Genomic DNA, 26196 nt, shown 5'->3' with positions numbered 1-26196 from the left:
CAATACTTCAAACTTATGTGCCCTCTAGAAGCTTACGTTCTGCAAATGAACGTCACTTGATTGTGCCATCCCAAAGAAGCACAGAGTCACTTTTACGGACTTTTAAAACCCATCTCTTTCATATTTATTTGACCCTCTAATTTTAGCACTCACTATTCTAAGGGTGCTTTCACATCTCTAGTTCGGTTCATTTGGTCCGAACCAAGGGCAAACAAATATACATTTTAGCATTTTTCAGCTTTTTTGGTTCCTTTTCACACCACACTGATTGCTTTGGTCCGAACCAGTTGAAACCAAAAATGAACCAAACCAAAATGCAGTCACATTACGCGGATGCGGCTTGAAAACAACGTTCTAATGCACAAACGGTGAACGTGCATCGCTTGTAACTTCAAGCAGAGGCGTGCATTAATTCTTCTTAACTCTTAATTATTTCTATGAGGCACCGCACCTCCTCACTACTCCAAGTTTGTCCATGAGCTGCCATGCTAAAGTACAAACACTTCATCATCCCATAATGCACAGCGCAGCTGACTACGGCAGCTGGTTTAGTCCAAAAATTATCAGTACTTTTTGCAGTTGGGTCTGTTCGAGGCCGGATCACGTTCTCACCACAAACAGACCGCTCCAGAGTTCGTTTGAAAGTGTACCAAGACCTCCTCTTCAAGCTGGTCCACTTTTGGTGTGCACCCGAGTGCGATTGCTGCTTTAACACCTGTCCAAACGAACAGGACCAAACGGGGAAACGAACTCTGGTTCGATTCAACCGAACTAAATGAAGCAGGTGTGAAAGCACCCTAACACTAGCCTGCTCTGTTCTTTTTCTGTTATATCTGTTTTCTTTTTCTTTATTATATTATTTAAAAGCCCTTGCTAGGTGTACTGTGTTAAGCTAACTGAGACTTGTTATATCACTTATATATCATTGCTCTTTTGTTGTTTTTGATTGTTTCCATTGTCCTCATTTGTAAGTCGCTTTGGATAAAAACATCTACTAAATTACTAACTAAAACCTGTAAAATCCAAGTGGAAAGGTTCAATATCTGTATTAATTTTGTGACAAAATTGTACACTGAAACTGTGAACCTTTAAAGTCGGGTCAAATATACATATACATATATACTGTATGTGTGGTCTTTTTATAAAATTATACATTTAACTAAAGGATCCTGCAAGCACTTTAATTTATCCCCCTTTACTCATACTGCACAAAAAGTGGTTCAATAATGTTTAATGTAATCACAATTTATACAGTAGTATCGCAACCCCTGTATTGTGATACGATACGTACGATACGATACAGATTCTTGGCAATACACAGCCCTATTTGCAATGGTGCGGATATTCGGGAAAAGAGCTGTCTTGCTTGTGCAATATTGCTAAACTATATCATATGATATAAATAGAAGACAAATTCTCATATAAGGGCATTTTTTACCCTCATATCTTGAATTTTAGGTGCAATTAAATGCATTCATATGCTAAATCACACAGTCACAGTCAGTCATTCATCAACAACTCCATGCAATGTAAGCACAGATCTAGGTGACGCGGGTGCATTAAATGCGCTTTATTTAACATGTTATTTTTTTTTCTAAAATAAATTGCACGTAATTAAATTGACAGCCCTACTTTTTTTTACTTGTCTTTCTTTAATTGCTTGAAAGGAAAGCAAAAAAGTAAAGGACAGGACAACAGGTCAGAGCGTGGGGCATACAGACAGACAGAGACAGAAACACAACTGGTATTAACACTGCATAAAAAGGTCAAAGGTGCACTTACCTGGTCAGCGATGCCTCCAGGTAGGATCGTTTTGACAATAACGCCGGTGGTTTTACCGCCAACAATCCCGAAGCCCAAACCAGTTCCATCGTTCACCAACTCGATCGTCTCCACATGAGTCCAGTGGGCCTAAAATGGCACACAATGGGGTCAATTACAAATAAGGTTAACCATCATGATGTTAAAAAGTAGTTAAATAGCTTAAATAGTTTGTGTCAAGTTCTCGGAATGTTCAAAATACGCAGTTGTTTTAAAAACGCTTAAAACATTAGGGGAACATTCAGATTTATAATTTTGCAAACATTATAAGAACGTTACTTTTGAACGTTCTTGCTGGAAAACCACTTGTTTGTCACTTTGAGAGAAGATGTTCTGAGAATGTTCCTTGTTAGCTGGGTCACAGGGATCAAAATACAAGACCAACAAAAGAGATGTGACGCAGCCAGCACTCTAAGAGCACAACTCATGCTTTCCCTCTTTGGAAAACATTTCACGAATAATGCACGTTGTTCAAGTGACCATAACATGCCAGTCCTTTGACTGTTGAACTCATCACTCCAGTCTTAACTGGTGGTTCCTGATGGTCTATGCCAGTGGATGACCAATATCATTAGAGTCAGGAAGGCAACTCACCCACATGAAGGCAGATGACCACATTGCTGCTGCAAAGACGCCTGTGAAAGAGACTCCTTCAGGAGTGGCTCACGACACAGTTACGCTCCTGATGGAATGACACACCACCGGACACGAATGAAGACTATCACGTATCACACAGGCACTAGAGATCACCTCCCTTTTTCCATGCTAGCTGATGATGCTATTCAGTGAAGTCTGAATTGCAAAACTGTGCTCTGTCTGTCTCAGTATTCATTTCCCAATGTGCAGAAGCTCCAAAAATGGTTTGAAGAAACATGACCCTGGACAACCAAAACAGTCTTAAGTGTCAATTTGTTGAAATTGAGATTTTATACATCATCTGAAAGCCTTCCATTGATGTATGGTTTGTTAGGATCGGACAATAAATGGCTGAGATACAATTATTTGAAAATCTGGAATCAGAAGGTGCAAAACAAATCTAAATACTGAGAAAATCGCCTTGAAATCGCCTTTATTTTGTCCAAATTAATTTTTAACAATGCATATTACTTATCAAAAAGTTTTGATATATTAACAGTAGAAAATCTACAAAATATCTTGATGGAACATGATGTTTGCTTAATATCCTAATGATTTTTTGCATAAAAGAAAAATCTATAATTTTGACCCACACAATGTTTTTTTTTTTTTGGCTATTGCTACAAATATACCCCAGAGACTTCAGACTGGTTTTGTGGTCCATTTTCCAGTTTCTCTGATAGCGTGTTTTGACTGTCGGTGTCTGTTTGATGCACAACATATGGATAAACTACAATAGATAAACACAATGTTGGATTAACCTGATATTGACTCTTAAATCTCAAGATCGATCTTTCAGTCTAAGCTGTTTTCTGTTGATCCATGAATTTAAACTAAACATTATTTACTGCACCTGCCATGCAATAATCACAATAGGCTTTGAGCTTTGTTACTTTAAGTTACTTTCAAAGTCTGTCAATTTTATCCCAAAATACGACGCTCTTTAATGTGGCAAGATACATCACTTTTTTATTTTCCATTTCAGTTATCAGCCAAGTGCATCTTGATTTTTCCGGTTATTATCATTTCGGTGCATCACTAGTAAATCTAGCACAAAGAAGTCAGGAAAACAAACTTGTGTGATGACAAAAGCAGGCCAAAACAAAGCTGTTTTGGAGTTCAGAGCTGCTTGACATTGGAAACTTTCCAGAAAAGTAGGATCCGGTTGGTAAACACCTTTAAACTCTAGTCACTCTGTGGTGATTCAAAAGTATGTAAGTGAGTTTGGGGTCTTCACATTTTTTTTCAGTGAGAGCCTGGTAGGGCATCACTCGATGCAGACAATTTCTTTTTATTCTGACGATTATTGTTTTTAACTCTTAACAACTTTGAGTGCTTTATCCAGTTCACAGATGTTAGGAACAATAACTATGAAGTTCAAAGAAACTGCAAGATCTCCGATCCTGAAAGCAGGACAGCAGGGGGCCGAATCCTTTTATAAAGGGCTGTGTCACATCTCTGTTATGTGCTGCTCCCCACTAAGCACAGCAGGAATATTCACAGGCTTAGTCATACCTTGGTTCTCAGGAGACATGAAACAGAACTTTTATACCACTTTCAACAATATATTTGTCATTCAAGTTGCATAACCAGAAAAAAATTAATAGAATAGTTCCCTTGTTTTCCATGAATAGAGTGCTTTTTTATAACATTTCCCACTTTGAATTATGATGAAAAGTGTTGTGCAACCCAATATTTTTGTTTTGAAGATTTTGTTTTGAATTCAGGATTATATGATGAAAAAAATATTGTTAACAGAAATTATAAATGTTTTACTGTCACTTTCAACCAGTTTTATGCATCCTTGATGTATTAAAAAAATTCTTCAGTCGTTGTTTTATTACTCAGAACCATTGAATGGTAGTCTATAATAATTTTCAACTGTTTTCAACACTGATGATAATCAGAAATGTTTCTAGAGCAGTAAATCCTCATATTAGAATGATTTCTGAAGATCATGTGACACTGAAGACTGGAGGAATGATGCTGAAAATACAGCTTTGATCACAGAAATAAATTACATTTGTAAAAGGTATTCACATGGAAAACATCTATTTAAAATTGTAATAATATTTCACAATTTGACTTTTTTTACTGTACTTTTAATCAAATAAATGCAGCCTTGGTGAGCAGAAGAGACTCCTTTCAAATAAAAAAATTAGTCCAACCCAATGAATTATATCTATATCTATCTATCTATCTATCTATCTATGTGTGTGTGTGTGTGCCTCACCGCACTGGAGTGAGCTGAAAGTGTGCTGGCAGCACTGGGAGTCCTGGACACCACGGGGCTGGAGAGCTGTGGGACGGGTCCACGGGCGACAGTGAGGCTCACGCAGTCCGACGCTCGCTGCAGGAGAACGATTGCCTGCTGGTGACTGACGCTCTGATCCAACGGCTGACCATTAATCGCCAGTATCTGATCTCCCTCCTTTAGTTTTCCATCGCTGGAATAGAGGAACATATGATTAACAACCAAAAACTGTACTGAGATCAACTCCCAATCACTGCAGAGCAAAGAACGTGACGGGTTTCAAGTTTCAAGTAAGCTTGACATTTTTGAAACTGAGTTTAGCATGACTTGAAGGGATTTAGGTGAACAGTTCCTTAAAGCTGCAGTAGGTAACTTTTGTAAAAATATATTTTTTACATATTTGTTAAACCTGTCATTATGTCCTGACAGTATATGAGACAGATAATCTGTGAATAAATCAAGCTCCTCTGGCTCCTCCCAGTGTCCTATTGCCATTTGCAGAAATACATCCGCTCCCGGTAAAAAATAACCAATCAGAGCTGCGGTCCGTAACCTTGTTTGTGTTCAAAATGTAGAAAAATTTATATAATAAGCGAGTACACCATGAATCCATTTTCCAAACCGTGTTTTTAGCTTGTCCTGAATCACTAGGGTGCACCTATAATAAGTGTTTATATTCGGACTATTTTAGATTGCTTCGGGGGTACCGCGGCGGAGTAACCCAGTACCTTTGTGATTCTTCATAGACATAAACAGAGAGAAGTAGTTCCGGCTACGATGTTCTTCCACAAGACGCAAGCAGTTCTGTTTATTAACCGCTAGAGAGACAAAAGTTACCGACTGCAGCTTTAAGCATATTCTTTTAAAGTATATTACTTCTTTAACAAATTCTCTTTTTACATTTTTGTGTAAAAGTTTAATTCTTTTTCACAAGGAAATAAATGTGAATGGTGACCTAATGGTTGAACTAAGCACACTGTTATTGTAGTACAATGTAAGATATATTTGTAGATTTCTGTGGGCCACATAATAAGCAGACAGAGATTTGCTTGCACAAGGAGGCACCAAACTGCTAAAAAGCACTAACATGTCAGCAAACTAGCTTGAGCAGTGAATTTGAGCAAAAAATGCTGACGTGACATGAACTGGTGACACATTTGTGATTAAGATTAGAACCGCAGCAGCTCTTTAAAATATGAGTAATCTTTATTTATAAAATGGGAACAAACTAGAAGAGCTGTGTGTACAAATGACTGATCATCTGACAGTGTGTGTGTGTGTGCTCTTGTTTTTGTGACATATCAGGACACAACTCTGTATAATGACATGGGTATGACACAGGTATTACAAGGAGAGGGGGACTTATGAGGACATAACCCATGTCCCCATTTTTCAAAACGCTTATAAATCATACAGAATGAGTTTTTTTACAAAGTTTACAAAGTTTCCTGTGAGGGTTAGGGTTAGGTGTAGGGTTGGTGAAGGGCGATATAATATACAGTTTCTACAGTATAAAAACCATTACGCCTATGGGATGAACCCACTTTTTAAATGTGTGTGTGTGTGTGTGAGGTGTGTGTGTATTTGTTCTGACCTGTATGCCACACTTCCAGCCTGTATCTCCTGAATGAAAATGCCAAGTTCTCCACGGTTCTCACTACACAAGCCAACAACACTGAAGCCCAAACCACCTGATACCGGCTTCAGCAGGTCGATTTGAGTCACGTACCGACCCTACACACACACACACACACACACAGAGAGAGAGAGAGAACAACACATACAGTCACAATCACACATCAGTTTGAATTCACTCTCAGAAAGTAAATGACTAAATGTGTGGTATCTTATTTACTATTAAAGGGCCATTTGAGAGTTTAGGGGTTAAATGGTGAATGATACAGAGATGGATGTTGTGTGTCACCTGAGCCATGGAGCGGATGATGTGTTTGTACTCTTCAGATGAAGGTTGTCCATTGAGCTGAGCTGAGAATCCTTCATCGCTGTCCTTCAGATCAGGGTTAATATATGGAGTCTGAGAGAAACAGAAAAACAGCCCAAATTACTCCTCGCTCTGTGTGTTTTCCAAGTGTTTAGCTTCTTACACTGAGCATCTAAAAATATAAATAGTCCTGAGAGCGCGTGGAAAACTCATTTGTTTTGATCATTTCGGGTGATAATTTGTCCTCCCAGCCATCTGCGCACACATGTTTTTCATTACATCCAGGAGCTGCTTAATTAACTTTTTATTTCCCTCCTCGACTCGATCGCACGCTCCTGATGAAGTACGATCCATTTCACATCAATTACCGCGACAAAACGTGCCCCAAAAAAGCATCTCTCTGTGAGAAAAATAACAAGCACTTCACATTGCAGTGTGTAAAGTCATTTCCTTAAAACATTTGCTGTTTGCTTGAATTTAATTGCTTATTAAACCACTCCAGTGATTTACAGCTCTGTCCTTGCTGTTATATCAGCATTTCTGAGTCTTTTCCACAAGAACATCTCACGATGCTAATTTATCAAAAGAATAGTTCACTCAAAAATGAGAATTCTGTCATTTATTATTTATTCACCCAAAGAAAGAAAAGTTTTGACGGTAGCTATTCACTTCCACTGTATTTCTTTCCATACTATGGAAGTCAATGGCTACACTCTAAAAAATGCTGGGTTGTTTTAACCCAAATTTGGGTCAAATATGGAGTAACCCAACCGTTGGGTTACATTTTTACATTACATTGTTTTACCCAAAAGTTGGGTTAGTCTAAATGTGTACCGTCACCTTTTGGTAAAATATCTTATTTTGCGTTCAACAGAAGACAGAAACAATGGTTTTGGAATGAGTAAATGATGACAGGATTTCCATTTTTGGGGCGAACTCTCTTTAACAAACTATGTCAAGTTCTGCAGGTTTTATACGGCTCTTCTGTGCACTTCACTCTGCTGCAGTAAACATTAATGTTCATAAACGTCTCCCAGAGGCTCTTCAGATTAAGCGCCGCAGAATCTCAGCTCGGTTGCTGATCGTGCACAAGCTTTGAATGCGCTCTAAACTATGTCAGCTCTGCGAGAGCGTGTATTTGTTGGGCTTCTTGTGTAAGAGGATTAGGCCTCCAGTTTGGCTCGTCTGCGTTTCAGAAATTACTTCTGCTCCACTTCACACATGAACCCACATCTCTCTCTCTCTCTCTCTCTCTCTCTCTCTCTCTCTCTCTCTCTCTGCATTCTGGTAACTACAGCGACACAGACAAAGCCAGACGCAGCAGTTGGCATGTTAGCGTGGAGAGACGTCAACAGACCGGAAGAAAATCTTCTCAGGTTATTAAAAGGTGTTTGCTAAAAGCAATCATGATGTTTCATTTGGCCTAAGTAACAAACTTCCTATAGCAAATGCATGTAACAATCTACTTGTGTCTCTCTCCACTTGTGAAAAAAGCACACTTTAGAATACTTTAAAAAATAGCACTTATTATGGAAATAGGTATGTATGCTTAAGTGTGAACTCAACATATTGCAAGTTTTTGTATTATGCAAGTAAATGTATTATAGTTTTAATATGTTAAATGAGAGTTTCTGACCCACTTAAGTAGAACTTAAGTACATCTTTATATGTAATTATATTATTACTTCTATTGTCTTTGAAATATGGTTAAAGTACTTCTGAATGTACCAACAAGCATTTATGATAAACTAAAATATAATTTAATTTCACTTTTTGTAATGATTAAGTTGCAATTTAGAGCATTAAACAAACAACACACAAAAGTTAAAGTGATAATCTAGTACTTAACATGTTTTTAAAAGTGCACTTAAGTGTGTTCAGAAACAGTCATTAAAGTAAAATGTATTACAATCCACCAATGTGTGTCTCTCCACTTGTGAAAAAAGCAAAACTTTAGAATACTGTTAAAAATAGCACTTATTATGGAAATAGGTATGTATGCTTAAGTGTGAACTCAACGTATTGCAAGTTTTTTTATTATTAAATTAAAATGTATTATAGTTTAAATATGTTAAATGAGAGTTTTTGACCCACTTAAGTAGAACTTAAGTACATCTTTATATGTAATTCTATAATTACTTCTATTGTCTTTGAAATATGGTTAAAGTACTTCTGAGTGTACCAACAAGCATTTATGATAAACTAAAATATACTTTAATGTCACTTCTATTAAAATTTGTCTGTAATGTAGTTAATATATATTTGTAATGATGAAGTTGCATTTGAGTATGAAACAAACAACACACAAAAGTTAAAGTGATAATCTAGTACTTAACATGTTTTTAAAAGTGCACTTAAGTGTGTTCAGAAACAGTCATGAAAGTGTCTCTCTTTAAGTCACTTAAGTGGTCTTTTATTTTATTTATATTATATTATCTGCATATTTAAGTAGATTACAAGTGCACTGTCTATACAACTAAGCTCACTTCTTTTCTCTAGCTCTGTTCTATATGAGTCCATAACTTTTAGACTGACTTTAGATGGTTTCCTTCTTCCACACAGGCTGTTAACAGTGTTCTTCTCTGTGGTTCATAAGTATGTGAGTGAAGAGAGCACGAGGGGACGCCGCTGGGGATTTGATAATCTCCATTCCTCTGTTCCAGCATAACTCGCATACTTCAGACCGAACGGCTGCCGGTGCCAAACTCTCCAAGTCCACACAGAGCTCCAAAACCCCTAAATCTGCCCGAGCAGTGAAGCTTCTCCCTAAATAATAAGGCTGCGTCTTACTTCTGAATATTTCACAGCATTTGTATTGTTTGGGATTTGAATAATCATCTAATCTCAATCAGATCAGGGCAGCAAAGATTCAAAGCAGACTGTCAAAACATGTCATTGAATAATTAACGGAGACACAAATCTTAAGATTAGTTGTGATTACAGCATGTCTGAAATGACCAAAGACATGAGTCTCTCTCCCTCTCTCTTTATATATAAACTTATATATATATATGTTTTTTGAAAGTCTCTTCTGTTCATCAAGGCTGCATTTATTTGATCCAAAATACAGTGAAATTGTGAAATATTTTTACAATTTAAAATAACTTCCTTCTGTGTGAATATATTGTAAAATGTGATTTATTTCTGTGATCAATGCTGTATTTTCAGCATCATTGCTCCAGTCTTCAGTGTCACATGATTTTCAGAAATCATTTTAATGTGCTGATTTGTTGCTAGGTATTATCAATTACTATTGGTGGTCAAGTATTAATAACGACACTTATTATCATAAATGTTGAAAACATACAACATTTTCAAAAGTACAGCATTATAGTACAGCATTAGCGTTATATGCATCCTTGCTTAATATTTTTTTTGTTTTTTTTTTAAATATAAAATAAACTTTATATATATATAATATCATACACATTTCAAGCAGTAATATTCCACATTTTCGTCACATGATCACACATGTAGCCACCAAGTTAAATGCAAACTCCAATTCATGAACAAATCCATCTGATTTCTGAACAAATTATTAGGTCCAAATTTGTTTTGAAATGTTTTGTAGTTAGAGAAATATGATTTTGTGTTGTGTTGTGTTTTGTTCTTACATGCTCCTTCAGGTGCTGCACTGATTTCTGCAGCGCGAGGATCTGGTGAAACAGAGGACTCTGCAGAACCGCCTTCAGAAGATTCAGCTTTTCCTCGGCAGGAACGTCTGCTCCCTTTTCTTTCAAGCGAGACTGTAACCTCTCCACGGCCTGCAGACAACGCTGGGTATCTGTCACACACACACACACACACACACACCTGTAATGACACTCTGGAGACCACCGCCAGAAATGATTTCCGATCACAGACACTATTCCTGCATCGCCAGCCGTTTGTTCACTAAAGCGGTGATAGATCCGTCAGTCTGAGATGAGCTGCGCTAGAAATGTTTTCTATAATTCACTTTCTTTCTCACACAGGTACATTATCCGCTTCAATATTCAAGGAATATTTCAATAATTGAGGAAATAGTGTATTCCCATCCATTCATCTCCGGAGTGTTTTCTGTGGAGGATTTCACTGCTGTGAGGAGGTGCTTTGTCTTTTAATGGCACAGCCTGATGCCTCGTGGGTACAGACGCTATATCATGCATTCCTCTCACTGAACAAGAGCAAGAGAAAAGCCAGTAATTCACAGTGGAAAAAGCTGGAGCAACTTGCTCATGGCTGTCTTAAAAACTGGTCGGGACAATTTATAGGATAGAGCTTTTTAACTGTGCTCATATTACATAATATGATCTTTGACTGTTGTGCACTAATTTAAGAGATCTGGACTGCATTTCACAATATTGTACACCTATGTACATTCAAATAAATATTTAGGCCTAAATTTAACATGCATGTAAAATATGCATCCGTTAACTTAATGCGATGCATATTTGTCAGTCACACGTACATAGGTCAGATTTTTGTAATAGAACTAATAACCTAAAGGTAAATAAACAATAACCGGCTTTATTTGTTTATCATTAATAAATCTGATTTGTTTAAACTGCATACTTTTTAACTAACTAAACATCGCTTATTTCAGAGTTGGTCATATTTTATGCTTATATAGACACATTTAATCTTAATATGTTCAATCGATTTGACGATTAGTAGATTTTTATGGAATACCGTTTCCATCATGGAATAAAAAAATGAAACAACGCAACTTTTTATCTCAAGATTTTTCTCACAATTGCAAGGTTAAATTCTGATGTATTTCTCAGAATTGTGAGTTATAAATTAAAAATATATATTTATAGACTTTTTTTCTTACAACTGCGTTTATATCTCTCAATTCTGACTATCTAACACACAATCGTGAGTTTACATCTTTCACTTCTGAGAATAAAAGTCAGAATTGTGAGTTTATGTCATAAAACTAGTTGGAATCACAATATGTCCGAAAAAAAGTCTGAATTGTAAGAGATTGTGAGAGACTTTTTTATTCAGTGGTCGAAACAGGCTTCCATAGATTTCTGCTGATTCTAAGCTTTTCAAATAAATGCATTTTTTAAATAAAAATCTGACTTGTTTCAAACCTGTTTTTTTTCTGACAGGTTTCATTAACGTGTGACTGGCAAACTGCATCACTTTAAGTTCATTAGTTTATGTTAAATCTGTGTAATTCAAATGGACAGCAATTTTTAAGTAATACAAATACATCAAGCCAAAGGTTTGTACAATCTCCTTATGCTGTGGGAAGCACAGCCCAGGGCTGTATTTGCTCATTTCCGACTCAAAGCTCAAAGTACTCTCTCTCTCTCTCTCTCTCTCTCTCCATGTATTGGTATCTTGTTCTGTGTATGCATCAGTTCTTCCGCTCGAGGCTGCAGGTTTGTGTGCAGCAGCGGTCCAGATCATATCCATCCTCTCAGTGTGTGTGTGTGGAGTGTGTGAACCTCTTCAGAAACCACTGACTGTAAACAGTCCCACAACAAGCAGCAAGCGCAAGCACACTCTCACACGGAGTCAAACTCTCTCTCTTTCTTTCAGCTTTTTTTTGGTTTCCTTTCTGCTGTATATTTTTGGGACTGTCATGGAAAGTTATGAAGATCAGATAACTCCAGCACTTATACACCGAACATCGCCAGCAGCACACTTATGACTACTCTTCGACATAAAATCCCAAACTACCGTCTTATAATATATCACACAGATTGATCTGGCAAAACTTTTCAAGAACTTGTCCAGGTCATATATCTTGTCTCATCGTCTCATTTTACAGAGAAACGTAACTACCCTCTGGTTCGTAACCCATTACCCACAATCCTCTACAGTTCAATCAGACATCAGAGGCCATAGTTCCACAGAAATGCAAAAATAAATGAACTTACCCATTGTTTCGATCATGTTACACGTCCTTCCTCTCTCTGTTGTCTTTCCTCATTACACGTCACACCTGAAATCAACATTTAGACTTTGACTAAAGGAACAATGACATGACAGTCATTTTATATTTTTAAATACAGAAACAATAGCATACAATGCATTGCAATGTTATTACTGTTAACTAAAACGTTAACACTTTATTTAAAGGACCAGTTCTCACTATGAACTAGTATGCTTATTACTAGTATTTTAAGTACTTATCAAGCACATATTGACGGCTTATTCTGGATGACCATATTTTAAATCCCTTAATCCTACACTATACCTAAACTTAACAATAATTATTAATAAGCAGCAAATTAGGAGTTTGTTTAGGGAAAATTCTTAGTTCATAGTGACTATGTGTTCCCTTTTCTATTTTATTTTTAGTAATTGAAATAAATTAGAAATTAAATATTAATATTAGGGTAAAGAAAAACGTTTCCTTGCCAGCAAACTGAGATACTGAAATTACTAAAACTGATCAAATATAACAAAAAATAAAATCTAAATAATAATAAAAAATAAAAATTAAAGGCATAGATAATAATAATAAGAAGAAATAATTTCTATGAAAAAAGCTAATAAAATGAATAAAACTTCAAACTAAAATGAAAATATAAAAATAAAAGCCTGAAAAAAAAACTTAAATAAAATTTGAAATGTTGACTTGACAACTATAGTCAGATATGAAATATTGAAATGACACTTAAATTACTAAAGCTGAAATAAAAAAGAAAAGAAAGCTATAGAGAAATATTTTTTAAAAAACTAATGAAATGACATAAAATCTATAAAACAAACTCAAATTAAAATAAAAACAGAAAAAAAATAAAAATAGTAAAAGCTAATTCAAAAAGTGAATATACTTTAAGACTATATAAATAATAATAAAATAACACTGATACAACAGAAATGCAGGTTTAAATGTAATTCTCTTGAATACAAATGATAGTAAATGAATGTAGAGCAGCAGCTTGTGTTTGCAGAAAGGAGAAAAGTGTGAGAGCTTCAGTGGAGATGAGTCTGTTCCTCAGACAGAGCTATTGAGCAACACTTTGAGCATTTGTTAATCATTTCCCTCGACTCTGCAGATGAATCAAAACTGGTCTGAAAGCAACCGAACGCAGTCTGTGTTCAGGCACTCGGAGGAACTGCAAATTCCAGTCTCAGATCTCAGAGAGGTCATGTGACTCGTGGGCAGACGGGCTTTCGTCTGACCTCCCCGCGGTTACCATGACGACGGGACACAGAGACTGGCTCTGGTTTCTTTAGAGACGCCTGTAAGCGACAGGTCTGCGGTGAATAGCTGCCATTGTGAGAGTTTTTATCATCACTGATCACAATGAGAGGAGGACGAGGTTTACAGAAGAAGCCGTGCTGACGTGAAACAGTCCAGTGTGCGTTATTTCCTATCAGAGCTCAGCCAGAGACCAATTCTTGCCCTATCAGCAGTCTGGACAGCGTCTGCAGCACTTTTGTTGATAGGACACTGTTATCTACACGTTCGACTGTTTCTGATATCACAGAAAATACATTAATGTTACAAAATAATTCTATTTCATACTTTCATTCAGAATCCTGAAATAAATAGGCATTGGGCAGCACAACTCTTTTCAACATTGATAATAATCAGAAATGTTTCTTGAGAAATCAGCGTATTCTAATGATTTCTGAAGATCATGTGACACTGAAGACTGTTGTAATGATGCTGAAAATACAGCATTAAATCACAGGAATAAATTCCAGTTTACAGTATATTCACATCGAAAACAGCTGTTGTAAATCATAAAAATATTTCCCTGTTTTTAATGTATTTCCGATCAAATAAAAACAGACTTTGGTGAGCAGAATATTTTTTTCAAACACGTTCACCAGCCCCAAACTTTTGAACAGGGATGTAAATAAATTAAAAATAACTCAGACTGTATTAAATACAGGCAATATGGATAAACAGAGTTTACTGCTTTTTGTTACATCCTTTGCATAACTGGCTACCAAGAGCGTCATTTAGAAATGATTGTTTGTTTGTAGGGAGCACTTTGTCATCTTCAATCAAATCTCAGTCCTGAAGCAAAACCCCTGCATTAGAAGAGCAATAAGAGTCAGTGCTGCTGAATACTGTCAGCTCGGCTGAAAGCCCTCCATACGCAAGCCTCGCTGCTGTCGTCACAAGGACTAATGCTCTTACGTGAGGATTAACTTCTTCTCCCTCCCATCATGCTTCCCACGGTTTTAATTAACGTTGACTGTGACATCTACTGCAAGACGCTACACAGGAGAAGATAAAGTCTTTTTCCTCCTACACACAATCCTGTTTCACAAGAGGAAAACAACATGCAGCCACCACTAGTACAAAAGACAAAAAGTTAGGTACAAGTAGTGTTTATTACTCTGCAATTACAGTGTGATGAAGTTATGACAGAAGAACGGAGCTCACAAATAAAGACCGGAGCACAGAGATGGGTCTGATGGGTCAGTTTGGGTGTTTTTGGCCCTGAAGTCCCAGTTTTTACCATCTCACTAGTTCAGTTTGCCTACTAGTAATGTCCGATATGAACACAAGCAGCAAAGCAACATTTTTTAATATTTGTCAAATTTCCGCAACCAACAAATGTCATTTTTAATAGACTGAAAAAAAGATGTAGGATTTACTTTGAAACTATTTTCACTCAGAAATTGCAAGTATTTCGCAAATAATTACAAAGAAATGGCAAGTAAAAATGAATGAAATATAAAATTTTGAATTAGAAAGAAAAATGCATTCGAATGTATTCCAATAATATGTTTTGCCTACCACTTTGAAAAATGATTTCTTACACTGTACATCTAAAAGTATTTAGTCTGTGGTAAATTACATACTAGAAATAAACTGGAATAGAATTACCGATTTATTAATTATGACTAAGCACACATAATTAAATAATATTTTCATAATTTGGCAGTTTGATTGGTAATGAAACATAACAATAATAATAATGATAATAAATAAATAAGTGCTCAAAAGTGTCATGTCTAATGTTTCATCGCATGCTCGTCTCCTTGGTAACCAAGTGTTCTATTCACTTTAGTAACAAAACTGTTGCTGCTGGTGGAAATGATGTCACAGATGAGGGACACACACACACACACACACACACACACACACACACAAAGATCTACAATAGTTGAATCTCTGAAGCGCGCTGTTTATTTCACTCTTTGATTGGATCGTCGCCGTTTTTAGAACGTAATCATTAAATCGTGACGCATTTCTCTGTTTTTAAATGGCAAAATTGTATCTAGGACAAAGGTTAACAGTAAACTCACACATAAGTTTCAAACCCAGAAGAGATGACAGCTGTAACGTGATCGTCATGTAGCAACTAAATCAAGACCTGGCAGATAAAAGCGTGTTTTTGGGACAGTGAGTCAGATAGCGCGTGTCCCGTTACTCGCTGATCTCTTTGTGTCCACGGGCCTGTCGGGAATAAAATCCGCTTTTCGTACCGAGCGGATGAAGCAACAGGCTGCTGGCGCGACGAACGACGGGAAAAGTTGAGCAAACGGAGCAAATAAAGTGCGGGAAATGATATTAAAACAACGATTCACGGCGGCGGACATCAAAGGATCGATGATGCGCGCGCGACATTCTATCATTCCAACAAAAGCGCGTTTGTTACAATGTAACCTGATCACATCAAAGCCCGCCGCGCCGCGCCATTCACACACATTCGCGAAGAATATCGAGTTTTGTTGAGAATAACTTACATGAACGGCAGTATCTCGCTACGGGACGGGGTCTGTCCGGTTATGTTGTGTTGTGTTAAAGATGGGCGCTGTGTTTGAAAGTGGAGCCGCCCCGCACACACACACACACACACACACACTCCTGCGCCGCTCCGTGGCTGCCGCGACCACTGAACCCTCTCAGACATCTGAAGGAAACTGCTCTGGAATAGATAAGAGAGGAGAGCCTGCTTGGTTCAGGAATATTTTATTACCACATTCAGATTATCAAATAGTCAGTAGGCCTAGATATATAACCACCGGGGCTAGTTGTCACATGGGAAAGTTGGCATTCCGTGAGCTTGCACTGAAGAACATTAACAGGGAAAGAACAACCCACACTGCTTTCACATTCCACTGGGCAAAGATTGCAGACATACCTGACCCACTCTCCTCTCCCGTTTCTCCTCTTTTGGATAAATTCCAATTAATAGCTTATTTATTACTTATTTTTGGTTTGATAGTGGTATTGAAGGGAACACTCTTCAAAATAAGGGTTCTAAAAGGATTATTATTAGTATTTTATATTTTTTTTTTCATACCAGTTCAATAGAATAGCCAGTTTGTCTCCTCAAAGAAACGTTCAATAAACAGTTCTTAGGGAAACAATTTGTTATTTTATTAACAATGTTTTAATAACTCAAAGGATCATTTTCCGCCATACAGATCCTTCAACCAAAAGGTTGCAAAGGTGCTTCTTGAAACCATTTATTAAAAATTAAATAAATAAATGTTTATTTAAAAAAACATTATGTAGGTGGTAATAGTATGATAATGTAAACAGAGAGAAAATAAAATGTTTATAACTATATGATTTGTATAAATACAGTAATAAACAGTACTTTAGCTCTGTATGGTTGTATGTATACTCAATATTTAATTTTAAATATAATGTTTTATTTGTTTTTATATGTTTTAATCTATATGAATACATATAGTCTATTTTTCTCTGAAATTGGACTTCTACACATCTTTCAAAATGCTTTTAGTTCCTTATATATATATATATATATATATATATATATCTGTGTGTGTGTGTGTGTGTGTGTGTGTGTGTTTGCATTTTCCAAACAATATAAAGTATAAAGAAGATAGAAATGTATTAAAATTGAGCAAGGTGAAGTAGTGTAAAGTTTACCAAAGTATAAATGAGTAGTTTATAAGCTAGCAGTTAGCAAAGTACTAGGACTATCGCTTTTACTTTTTCAAATTTATGCCAATCTACATTTTTGAGTAACTGACTTTTCTCCAGTCTTAAAGAAATAAATTGCACAGTCCAAGCTGTTTATGCCACTGGCCACAAGTTTAAATTAGATTTGGAGTCCCAGAGTTTCATAGGATGTTTTGATGGTGTCAGACTGTGTGACCCTGCTTATATTCCTGCAGTGTGAGCACGTTAGCAGATGTGACCTGCACCTAAAATCCAAGACAACCAGCAGGACCATTCGTCAAAGACTTTTTATTGGACATAACGCTCCTGTTTTCAATTTCAGTGTCAGGATGATTAATTAGGATGTAGAGGGAATATCACAACTAATTAGGTGCACTGCCAATCCCAGAAATTACCTTGAAAATCAATCAAGACAACAGGAGATGTACTTTTTCACTGGAGGAAGTGTTTTTGTGAATTATGGACTCATATTTTGTCCAGAAGCAACAGTTTAAAGTTAAAATGTCTCAATGATGTAGACCTATTTGTTTCTTACAAACAAACAGCTTTTCACTTCACAAGATGTCAATTGATGTCAATTGACTGTTTTTACAAATGAGGGCATCCCAAAATGGAGGCTTTGCCAGATTTATATTACTACTGGGTACAAGTTTTCCCTCAAACATCCTGAGAACTGTGATGCTGAAACACCTGGAGAAGAGAGTCCCTTGAACTCATAGTTTTACACGATTCGTATCTCTTCTCTTTACCAATTGTGACATTTGATCAAATCAAATTAAGTGACAATGCCGCTGATGGAACTGAAAGTTGAATGCATCACAGTCCCTTTAGGACCTATAAAAACACCTCTTCAGTTAAACTCACCTCTGCTGTGCCTCTGAAAACCACACACACAGACTGCAAATGAAACAAGCTGTGCGTCCCTGAAACAGAGGCTCACTGGAAATACGTGACTCTGTCAATATATACTGCAGAACCTGAAATACATTGCTCTAGGTCCATTTTGCTGAACTCTAAAGATGACACATCCACAAGAGGCACTATAAGTTATATAAGTTTCCTCCATTGCAGATGCAGGTTTATTAAACAGCACGGCTTCTTAAAAAAATTGTGCAATTACAAAGCATTGCTGATAACACATTTCACAGCAGTTTTAAAGCAAAATATCTTTCACTAAATAGTCTGTTCAATGTTCTCTAAAACAGTTATACATTTTATTGTACTGGTTTATTGTTCGTATCGCGGCAGTTCAGAAATGTCCTGTGAGTGACGCTAAAAGCTTCATAAACCTAACTGACAATGTTAACAAAAGCAAACGTGAAATAAATACACACTGCTAAATCAATCATCACATTTAATCTTGCTTCTACAGTCTCTGAGCTCTTTTATCATGATTTGTGTTTCACAGCACTTATACCAGAGCGCTCTGTATGTCAAGTTTAATGCTGTACCGTGTGCGCTACCAAGCAAGTTTACTACACCAGAAAAGCCAAACATGTGAAGCTGGTTATGTGATGCAAATGTAAAGATGTGTTAGTTTATAAATCATGCACTATGGTAAGTGTTTTAAAGTCATATAGCATGAGATTGTGGAAGGAACCACATGAAAATAAATCTTTATTAATCAATAACCTGCTCCTGTATTATCATTTGTGTGAAAATGAATGCCACTTGTGTTCATTTCAGCTGGAAATTGCAATTGTGTTGTATGTAGTGTCAACTTTTTTTTGCAGTTTTTCAGAAACATAGATAGAGTTTTCGGTGAGTGTGATGTTATTTTTTCAAGGTCCAGCTCCTGGAGGAACGTATACACTGGAAATGCTTTGACAAGGAAGCAACAGGTCGGCTCTGTATCCAGCAACTGTTGGTGGTACCAAACACTAAAGCAGAGACTGTAATAAAACTGGATCATTTGCCTCCCATAGCAGGTCATTTGAGGATGAAAATGATGGTAGATCATTTAAGGGGCCTCTACATTGGCTTGGTTTGAGAGTTAATCGGTTCTGGCCAAAATTCGATATGTGGCAGCAAACATCCCACATTAAACTCCTGCTGAGGACTTATATTAATCCCTGATGCTAACTGTAAATTCTCGGCCTTGCAAGCAATGCAATTAAGATTTTAAGTGACTCCAACACTCAAGCTGTGCTGGTTGTAATATAGTCAGGATGTTTCAGATTAAACTGGAAAGTTTTCTCAAGCGGGTTGAGATCGAAAGAGTTGGAGAAAACAATGGAAAAGTCTGTTGTTACTGCAAGATGGCCAACTATTTCCATCAGAAATGTTCACATTCTCACACATTATTTCAGTCTGGGAGCAGGATGATCAGTGGACTCTGAGGAAGCAGAAGAAGGTGAAAGTCTCTCCATGCCTTCCAAGTGAAAAGAACACTTTAGCATACTTTTAAACAGATAAATAGAAAATTAAGCACAAATTCCATATTTACAGACACATAACTGCATGCTAAATGCAATTAAATAAATATATGACAGTTTAACATTATATTAGAAGCAAGTAGTTGAACTTAAGAGTAAAATACATCTTTACGTCTGATTTCATAATTCTATTGTCTTTGAAATCTGGTTAAAGTACTTCTGAATGTACTGACAAGCATTTATGGTGAACTAAAATATGTTAATGTCACTTTTGTATGTCCCGTATTTTAATCTATTTGTAATTAAACATGCAATGATTAACTGACAATTTAAATGAATAATTTAAAGTTAAACATTTAACTTTACATTATGTGTGCCCTTTTTAAAAGTGTACTTAAGTGTGTGAAGAAACATGAAGAGTCATTAAAGTGTCTCTCTTTAAGTGACTTAAGTGACCTTTTATTTTTCAACATTATACACGAGTACAGTTTTTACTTATGTATTAATTAATTTGAATATAAACTGACTAAAAAGATACTTGAAATAGTTCCACTCTGTTTGCTTTTGTCGGTAAATGTGACTGGCACTGTGAATTTTTCTGTGTATTAGCGATAAATCCTTCTCCTCAAACCCCACATGATGCCACAGACCCTCACACTATCACATTGGCTCTCAGCGTGGGTCACTGTCACCATTTGTTCGGCTGAATCTCTCCTGCAGCTTGTCCCAAAACTTGAAATCAGTCATTCTGAAACAGAAATTCTGCTGTTTACCCATAGCGGTCATAGGAAAGAGTGAATAATGCTAAATTACAGTACATAAAGCTTAATCACAAAATCTATCCCTCCATCAATCCATCTACTGTATTAGTGCACTTTACGGTGAATGTCATTCTTCTTTGTAACGTGATATTAGAGAAAACAGAAAAAAAACCTTTCCAAAAGTATGAATATGCACAATTTAGGTACATGTATGAACACTTTAGGTACAACAAATGCAGCTTTAAGGGATAAAAAAATCACCCTTTAGGTGTAAATAATCTACAAAGGTTTATCATTTAAAATGGCACCATGCCGAAAAAGGTACAAAATTTTCAACCGGGGCTGTATCATTAACAAAGGTGCTAACATGTACACATAATGATTTTTTTAAACTACTCATACGTATTGTTTAATAAATGGAGACAAACTGAAATCAATTTTGTTTGGAAATAAGCAGCAAGGAAGACTGATTAAAGTGGAAAAGTTCAACAGCTGCATCAATAGTACAAATTTTCCAGCAAAACCACAGGTGAGACATGCATCCTTCAGTTATACAGTACGTTTACATTTTTGTACTGATATTTTGAGATATATTACATCGATTATTTTGTGTTGTAGGATCCAAACTTTGCCTCCCACAGGAGAGAGAGGCTCAATCTTTTCAGATGTACAGAAAATTGCCAACAATGCAATAAATGTGTGGGAATCAGGGTGCTGGTAGACAATATCACCTTTGGGTGAGTGAATATGGTCAGCACAACAACAATTGCAAGTGTCCTAGAGAAACATAAAATGAGGATTTACTTCAATTTAGTTTGCAAAATGAACAATCAAATATGCAGCAATAATTAGTTACAAAACCCCGATCTCAGATTACTATCTCAGAACTATCAAGCTTCTGTGTTTTTTATTAAAGACTGTATCTGCTCCGCGAATTGCTCTCTCTGGTCCTCTTTCCAAACAACAGAATAATCTGACCAGCTATGGACCCAGCAAGAGAGAATTCGATCCAGACGGCCGTCGAGATCCAGTGGGTTATGCTGGGCAAGCACAAGGAGGATTTATCGGCTGCGAGACAGGTCGTGGAAAACCTGGCGGCACAGGTGACGGATCTCGCCAAGCAACTCCACCAGTGTTGTCTCAATCCGCCAGCCTTGTCCGGATCTGTTCACCCCATGGAGCCTCGAATTAATAACCCGCCGTGTTATTCCGGTGATCCCACCCAGTGCCGTTCCTTTTTAAACCAATGCAAGGTTGTGTTTTTTTCCTCCAGCTGTCAACCTATTCAACGGCGAGGTAAGGGATTTTGTCCAGGGAGGTCCCTACTCGTCTGGATTTACTGATTGACCTTGCATTATGCATCAAGAAGCGATGAACCCGAGGCCATGCAGCTGGGCGGCATCCGCATATCCACGACGGAGCGAGAGCGAAGAGTTGTCAATCGTCTCTGCATGTATTGCGCTTCACTTGCGCATTTTGTCTCCGCATGTCTGTTAAAAGCCAGAGCTCGTCAGTTAGGGGAGGGCTACAGGCGAGCGCAACCACTCTGGTCTCTCCTCCTAACTCCTGCACCACCTTCACTATACATCTTCACTGGCCTGGTTCTTCTACCTCCTGCAGGGCCCTGATTGACTCTGGGGCCAAGCGCAATTTTATAGATGAGTCTTGGGCTCGCGCACAAGGTATTCCCCTGAAGGAGTTAGATGCACCCTCTCCCCTTTTTGTTCTAGACGGAAGCTCTCTCCAGAGGGTTAGCTGTGAGACTCCACCCTTAACTCTCACTATCTCTGGTAACCAGCCCTGGCTAATACAGCACATTTTGGATTAAGGGTACCATTCTTTCTTGGAACGTGTCTTGTCATGTTGACTGTTTAACCTCTGCTATCACTCCTGTATCCTCCGTCTCTGTTTTTCAGGTGACCCAGGTGATTTGTCTGGGGTGCCGGAGGAGTATCACGATCTGCGGATGGTGTTCAGCCGATCTCGGGCCGCTTCTCTCCCTCCTCACCGTCCCTATGACTGTAGCATCGACCTTCTCCAGGGCACTACGCTCCTGGCACGCACGCTCGGTCACTTTTTTGGGGTGTGTCATTTCAGGGGAGGGCATTAGCATGGACCCTGCTAACATTAAGGTGGTCATTAATTGGCCAGTCCCTGACTCTCGTGTCACCTTGCAGTGTTTCTTGGGGTTCGCTAATTTTTACTGATGCTTTATTTGTAACTTCAGTCAGGTCGCCGCGCCGCTAACCGCCCTTACTTCTGTCAAGTCCAGTTTTGAGTGGACCGAGTCCGCCCAGAGTGCTTTCAACCGCCTTAAGACCCTTTTCACGTCCGCTCCCATCCTTATGACCCCCGACCCCTCCAGACAGTTCATTGTCAAGGTTGACGCGTCCGATGTAGGCGTTGGAGCCATACTCTCCCAGCGATCTGCCTCCAATGGTCAGATCCACCCCTGCGCTTATTTCTCACATCGGTTATCCCCCTCTGAGCATAATTACCACGTGGGCAATCGTGAACTACTCGCCATTCGCCTGGTGCTGGGAGAATGGCGTCAGTGGCTGGAAGGTTCCTGTGTTCCTTTCATAGTGTGGACGGATCACAGGAATCTCTAATATATTCGTTCCACCAGGAGGATGAGTGCCCGTCAGGATCATTGGGCGTTGTTTTTTTACCCGTTTCGACTTTTCAATTTCCTACCAAACCGGCTCAAAGAATGTCAAGCCTGATGGTTTGTCCCACCTCTTTGATTCCTCAGAGGGCTCCGAGTCACACGTTCCCATTATCCCTAAGGGGCGCGTGATTGGTGCGGCCATCTAGGGAATTGAGAGGCTAGTCAAACGAGCTCTCTCTCATTTTGTCACTCCCCGTCTATGTCCCACTGATCTTCTTTTCGTCCCCGCATCCATCCATCCGGCAGTACTCCAGTGGGCCCACTCATCTAAATTAGCTGCCCATCCCGGCGTTAGGGGCACCCTGGCATCCATAGGCCAACGGTTCTGGTGGCCCTCCCGCGAACGGGATACTCGTCGTTTTGTAGCCTTCTGCGCAGTGTGCGCACAGACAAAGTCTGGGAACTCCCCTCCGGCCGGCCTCCTCAGACCCCTTTCCATTCCCTCATGCCCTTGGTCCCATATCGCTCTAGATTTCATTTCGGGTCTCCCCCTGTCGGCCGGTAACACCGTTATCCTCAATGTCATCGACCGTTTCTCTAAGGCAGCCCCTTTTATTCCACAGGATAGGAGCGGCGGCACAGAAAGCTCTGTCACCAATGGTGCGAGTCTTAGTCTTTGAGGGAAGGAGCCGATAAGTGTTTGTGGAGCAGAGGGAACGTGCTGAGATCTTTGGTGTAAGTAGTTCTTGAAGGATAGTGGGGGCATTTCCATGGTTACAGTGATGTGTGAGGAATCAATCCGGGGCTGGAATAGGAAGCCAATGTAGGGATTGAAGGTTTGGTGTGATGTGTTCATATTTGTGAACTCTCATCAGGATCCGAGCTGCAGTGTTCAGAATGTGCTGAAGTTTCTGAATGCTCTTGGCAGGGATCCCGATGAGAAGAGCATTACAATATCCAATCGTGAGGAGACAAAGGCATGGACAATTTTCTCAGCATCACATAAAGTTAGTGAGGGATGGAGTCTGGCAGTGTTCTGAGGTGATGAAATGATGTCTTGCAAAGTTGACTTTATAAAGTTGACCATATAAATACAAGAGTATGTATTTTTTATCAGGTTGCATTAGAGAATATTATCTGAAGAACAAAATGTTTCAGAAAGTCAGTTAACAAATTCAGCAACCCAGGTGGCCTAGCTCTTCCAAACATATATATGAAAGCACAGAGGTAATCAAGAGCTGAAATCGTAAAGAAATAATTATGGAACAGACTGTACCACAGGAGTTGCTTTCTCCATGAATTAGTGTTGCTTGCGAAGACATTAACAATGCTTGTACTTAGGGATTTGAATGAACCCATAAACAGAATTATTAAAGTTTGACTGCATTACACCAATAATGTATCAAGAAATTCAGCAGGACAAGAGATGCTTCTTTTGACTTAGAGAGGGAGTGAAAACAACAACAAAAAATGTATTGGAAGTTGAGCTATATAAGTCCAATACGCCATTTCACAGTCTCAGGTCCCACTTGTCCTTCACTAGATACATTTTCCATACAGGTTTCATCCAATCTGGTTGGTAACTTTCTTTTACAGAAGCAAGAAGCCTTTGTCAGTTTGATCAAAGTCATTGTTTGAATCATCTCTGTATGCCCCCAAAATCACCTTGAGGTCTTGATCAAATGAATACTGCCTGTGACAAAGAGGTTGACGGATTATAGACCCTTTGTGGAAAAGACACTTGTCTCACAAAACTTATTGTAGCGAAGATCTACCAGATACTGTTAGGGCTAGTTTGAATCGCAGCGAACCAGGTGTGTCGGTCAGAACACCACAGAGGGAAGTATCAGTTTGAACAGGTTTATTTTCACAGATATAGTATGATCAACTCAGAGGGGGAGTCAGCCTTTACATGCACATCAGACCGTGTCCACTGACAAGATGTGGACCAAAAGCTTGAGGACCGCAGTGACCACCCAGTGGATAAGGTTTGACAGCGATGAGCTCTGAGGCTACTGCAGATGAGCAGACACAAGTTGCTGAGAATGACTGGAGGCGTGAGCCAGTTAGAGGCGAAACTTAAGCACAGTCTTTAAATAATCTGGTCTCCTTGTGAAAGCTTGGTGCTTATCAGATGAAGCATGAAATGTATGACTGCGATGAAGGTGTGGTTTCTCTGAAAGAAATAAAGCAATATGTATATAAATGGAACCACTCTTACAAGTATTTTACATACACAACTATAGGCTGCTCCCCTTTACAGTAACAATGATTAATAAACACTTTGTAAGACAGTGCATTCATGGTCATTATTTATCCACATGACTCATAACATAATAACATTATAATGCTGAACTTTGTAAATAAACATAAGTGCAAGAATAGCTGTAGATAATAGCATTATCACACACTATCAGACAGCTAATAACTGCGTCATCATTGACAAGCAATCAAGCAACGGTTATATGTACTCACTCGTATAGGACGCACACATCACAAGATACATTCAAACTAAGACATATGTGGATGATGATGCACATCTCCAGCACTTATTTATGCAGAAACCTGATCGCTAGCAGCAGCTGAGGCGGTCTGCCGATCTCAGAGTCATGAACAGTGTCTCTTCCGGCTATGCGCGATGAGCGCGCTTCATAATAAAAGTCCCCATTCGGACTAGCGCAACAGCGCTCTGACACTCTCTCTATCGCCTTTTGCACACTTATTGAAAGTGATGAGAAGAAACACAGGTGTCTATGTTTGCATTAGTTAAAAGAGCTGTTCAGCCTCAAATTTAGTCTGACTAGAGCAAACTCAGCTAACATTTATTATTTAGCCTCAAACAGTGTCAAAAGTTTATTCGGTGAGTCATACTGAAAGCTCCATTGTGAAACCATTTTCATGTGGTAGTTTTCAATTTCCAGAAAGCTGTAATGCATGTTAGACCAAT

The 26196-nt window shown here is 38.3% G+C and overlaps 1 protein-coding gene and 1 long non-coding RNA gene across 7 annotated transcripts in view; both read right to left on the bottom strand.

The window, feature by feature from the left end:
• LOC128016416 (multiple PDZ domain protein) overlaps positions 1-16473 on the bottom strand; it is a 77351-nt gene extending 60878 nt beyond the window's left edge. For 5 of the 6 annotated variants that reach the window (XM_052600891.1, XM_052600892.1, XM_052600893.1 and 2 more), the window contains exons 1-7: positions 16314-16473; positions 12530-12594; positions 10268-10437; positions 6636-6746; positions 6306-6445; positions 4691-4904; positions 1783-1911 (exon numbers count right to left, since the gene is read on the bottom strand). In XM_052600891.1, coding sequence (XP_052456851.1) covers positions 1783-1911; positions 4691-4904; positions 6306-6445; positions 6636-6746; positions 10268-10437; positions 12530-12545 — 780 coding nt within the window. In that variant the 5' untranslated portion in view covers positions 12546-12594; positions 16314-16473. The remainder of the gene's footprint in view (positions 1-1782; positions 1912-4690; positions 4905-6305; positions 6446-6635; positions 6747-10267; positions 10438-12529; positions 12595-16313) is intronic. The other variant, XM_052600896.1, reaches the window with a different exon arrangement.
• Positions 16474-25095: 8622 nt separating this feature from the next.
• LOC128016419 (uncharacterized) lies at positions 25096-25961 on the bottom strand. The gene is made up of 2 exons (XR_008184169.1): positions 25725-25961; positions 25096-25425 (listed from the first exon to the last, which is right to left on the bottom strand). It is a non-coding gene; the product is annotated as an uncharacterized LOC128016419 (long non-coding RNA).
• Between the last annotated feature and the right edge of the window lie 235 nt (positions 25962-26196).

Source organism: Carassius gibelio, chromosome A7 (assembly GCF_023724105.1).
Source record: "Carassius gibelio isolate Cgi1373 ecotype wild population from Czech Republic chromosome A7, carGib1.2-hapl.c, whole genome shotgun sequence".
Lineage (NCBI taxonomy): Eukaryota > Metazoa > Chordata > Actinopteri > Cypriniformes > Cyprinidae > Carassius > Carassius gibelio.
This window is presented reverse-complemented; position numbering and strand designations above follow the sequence as displayed.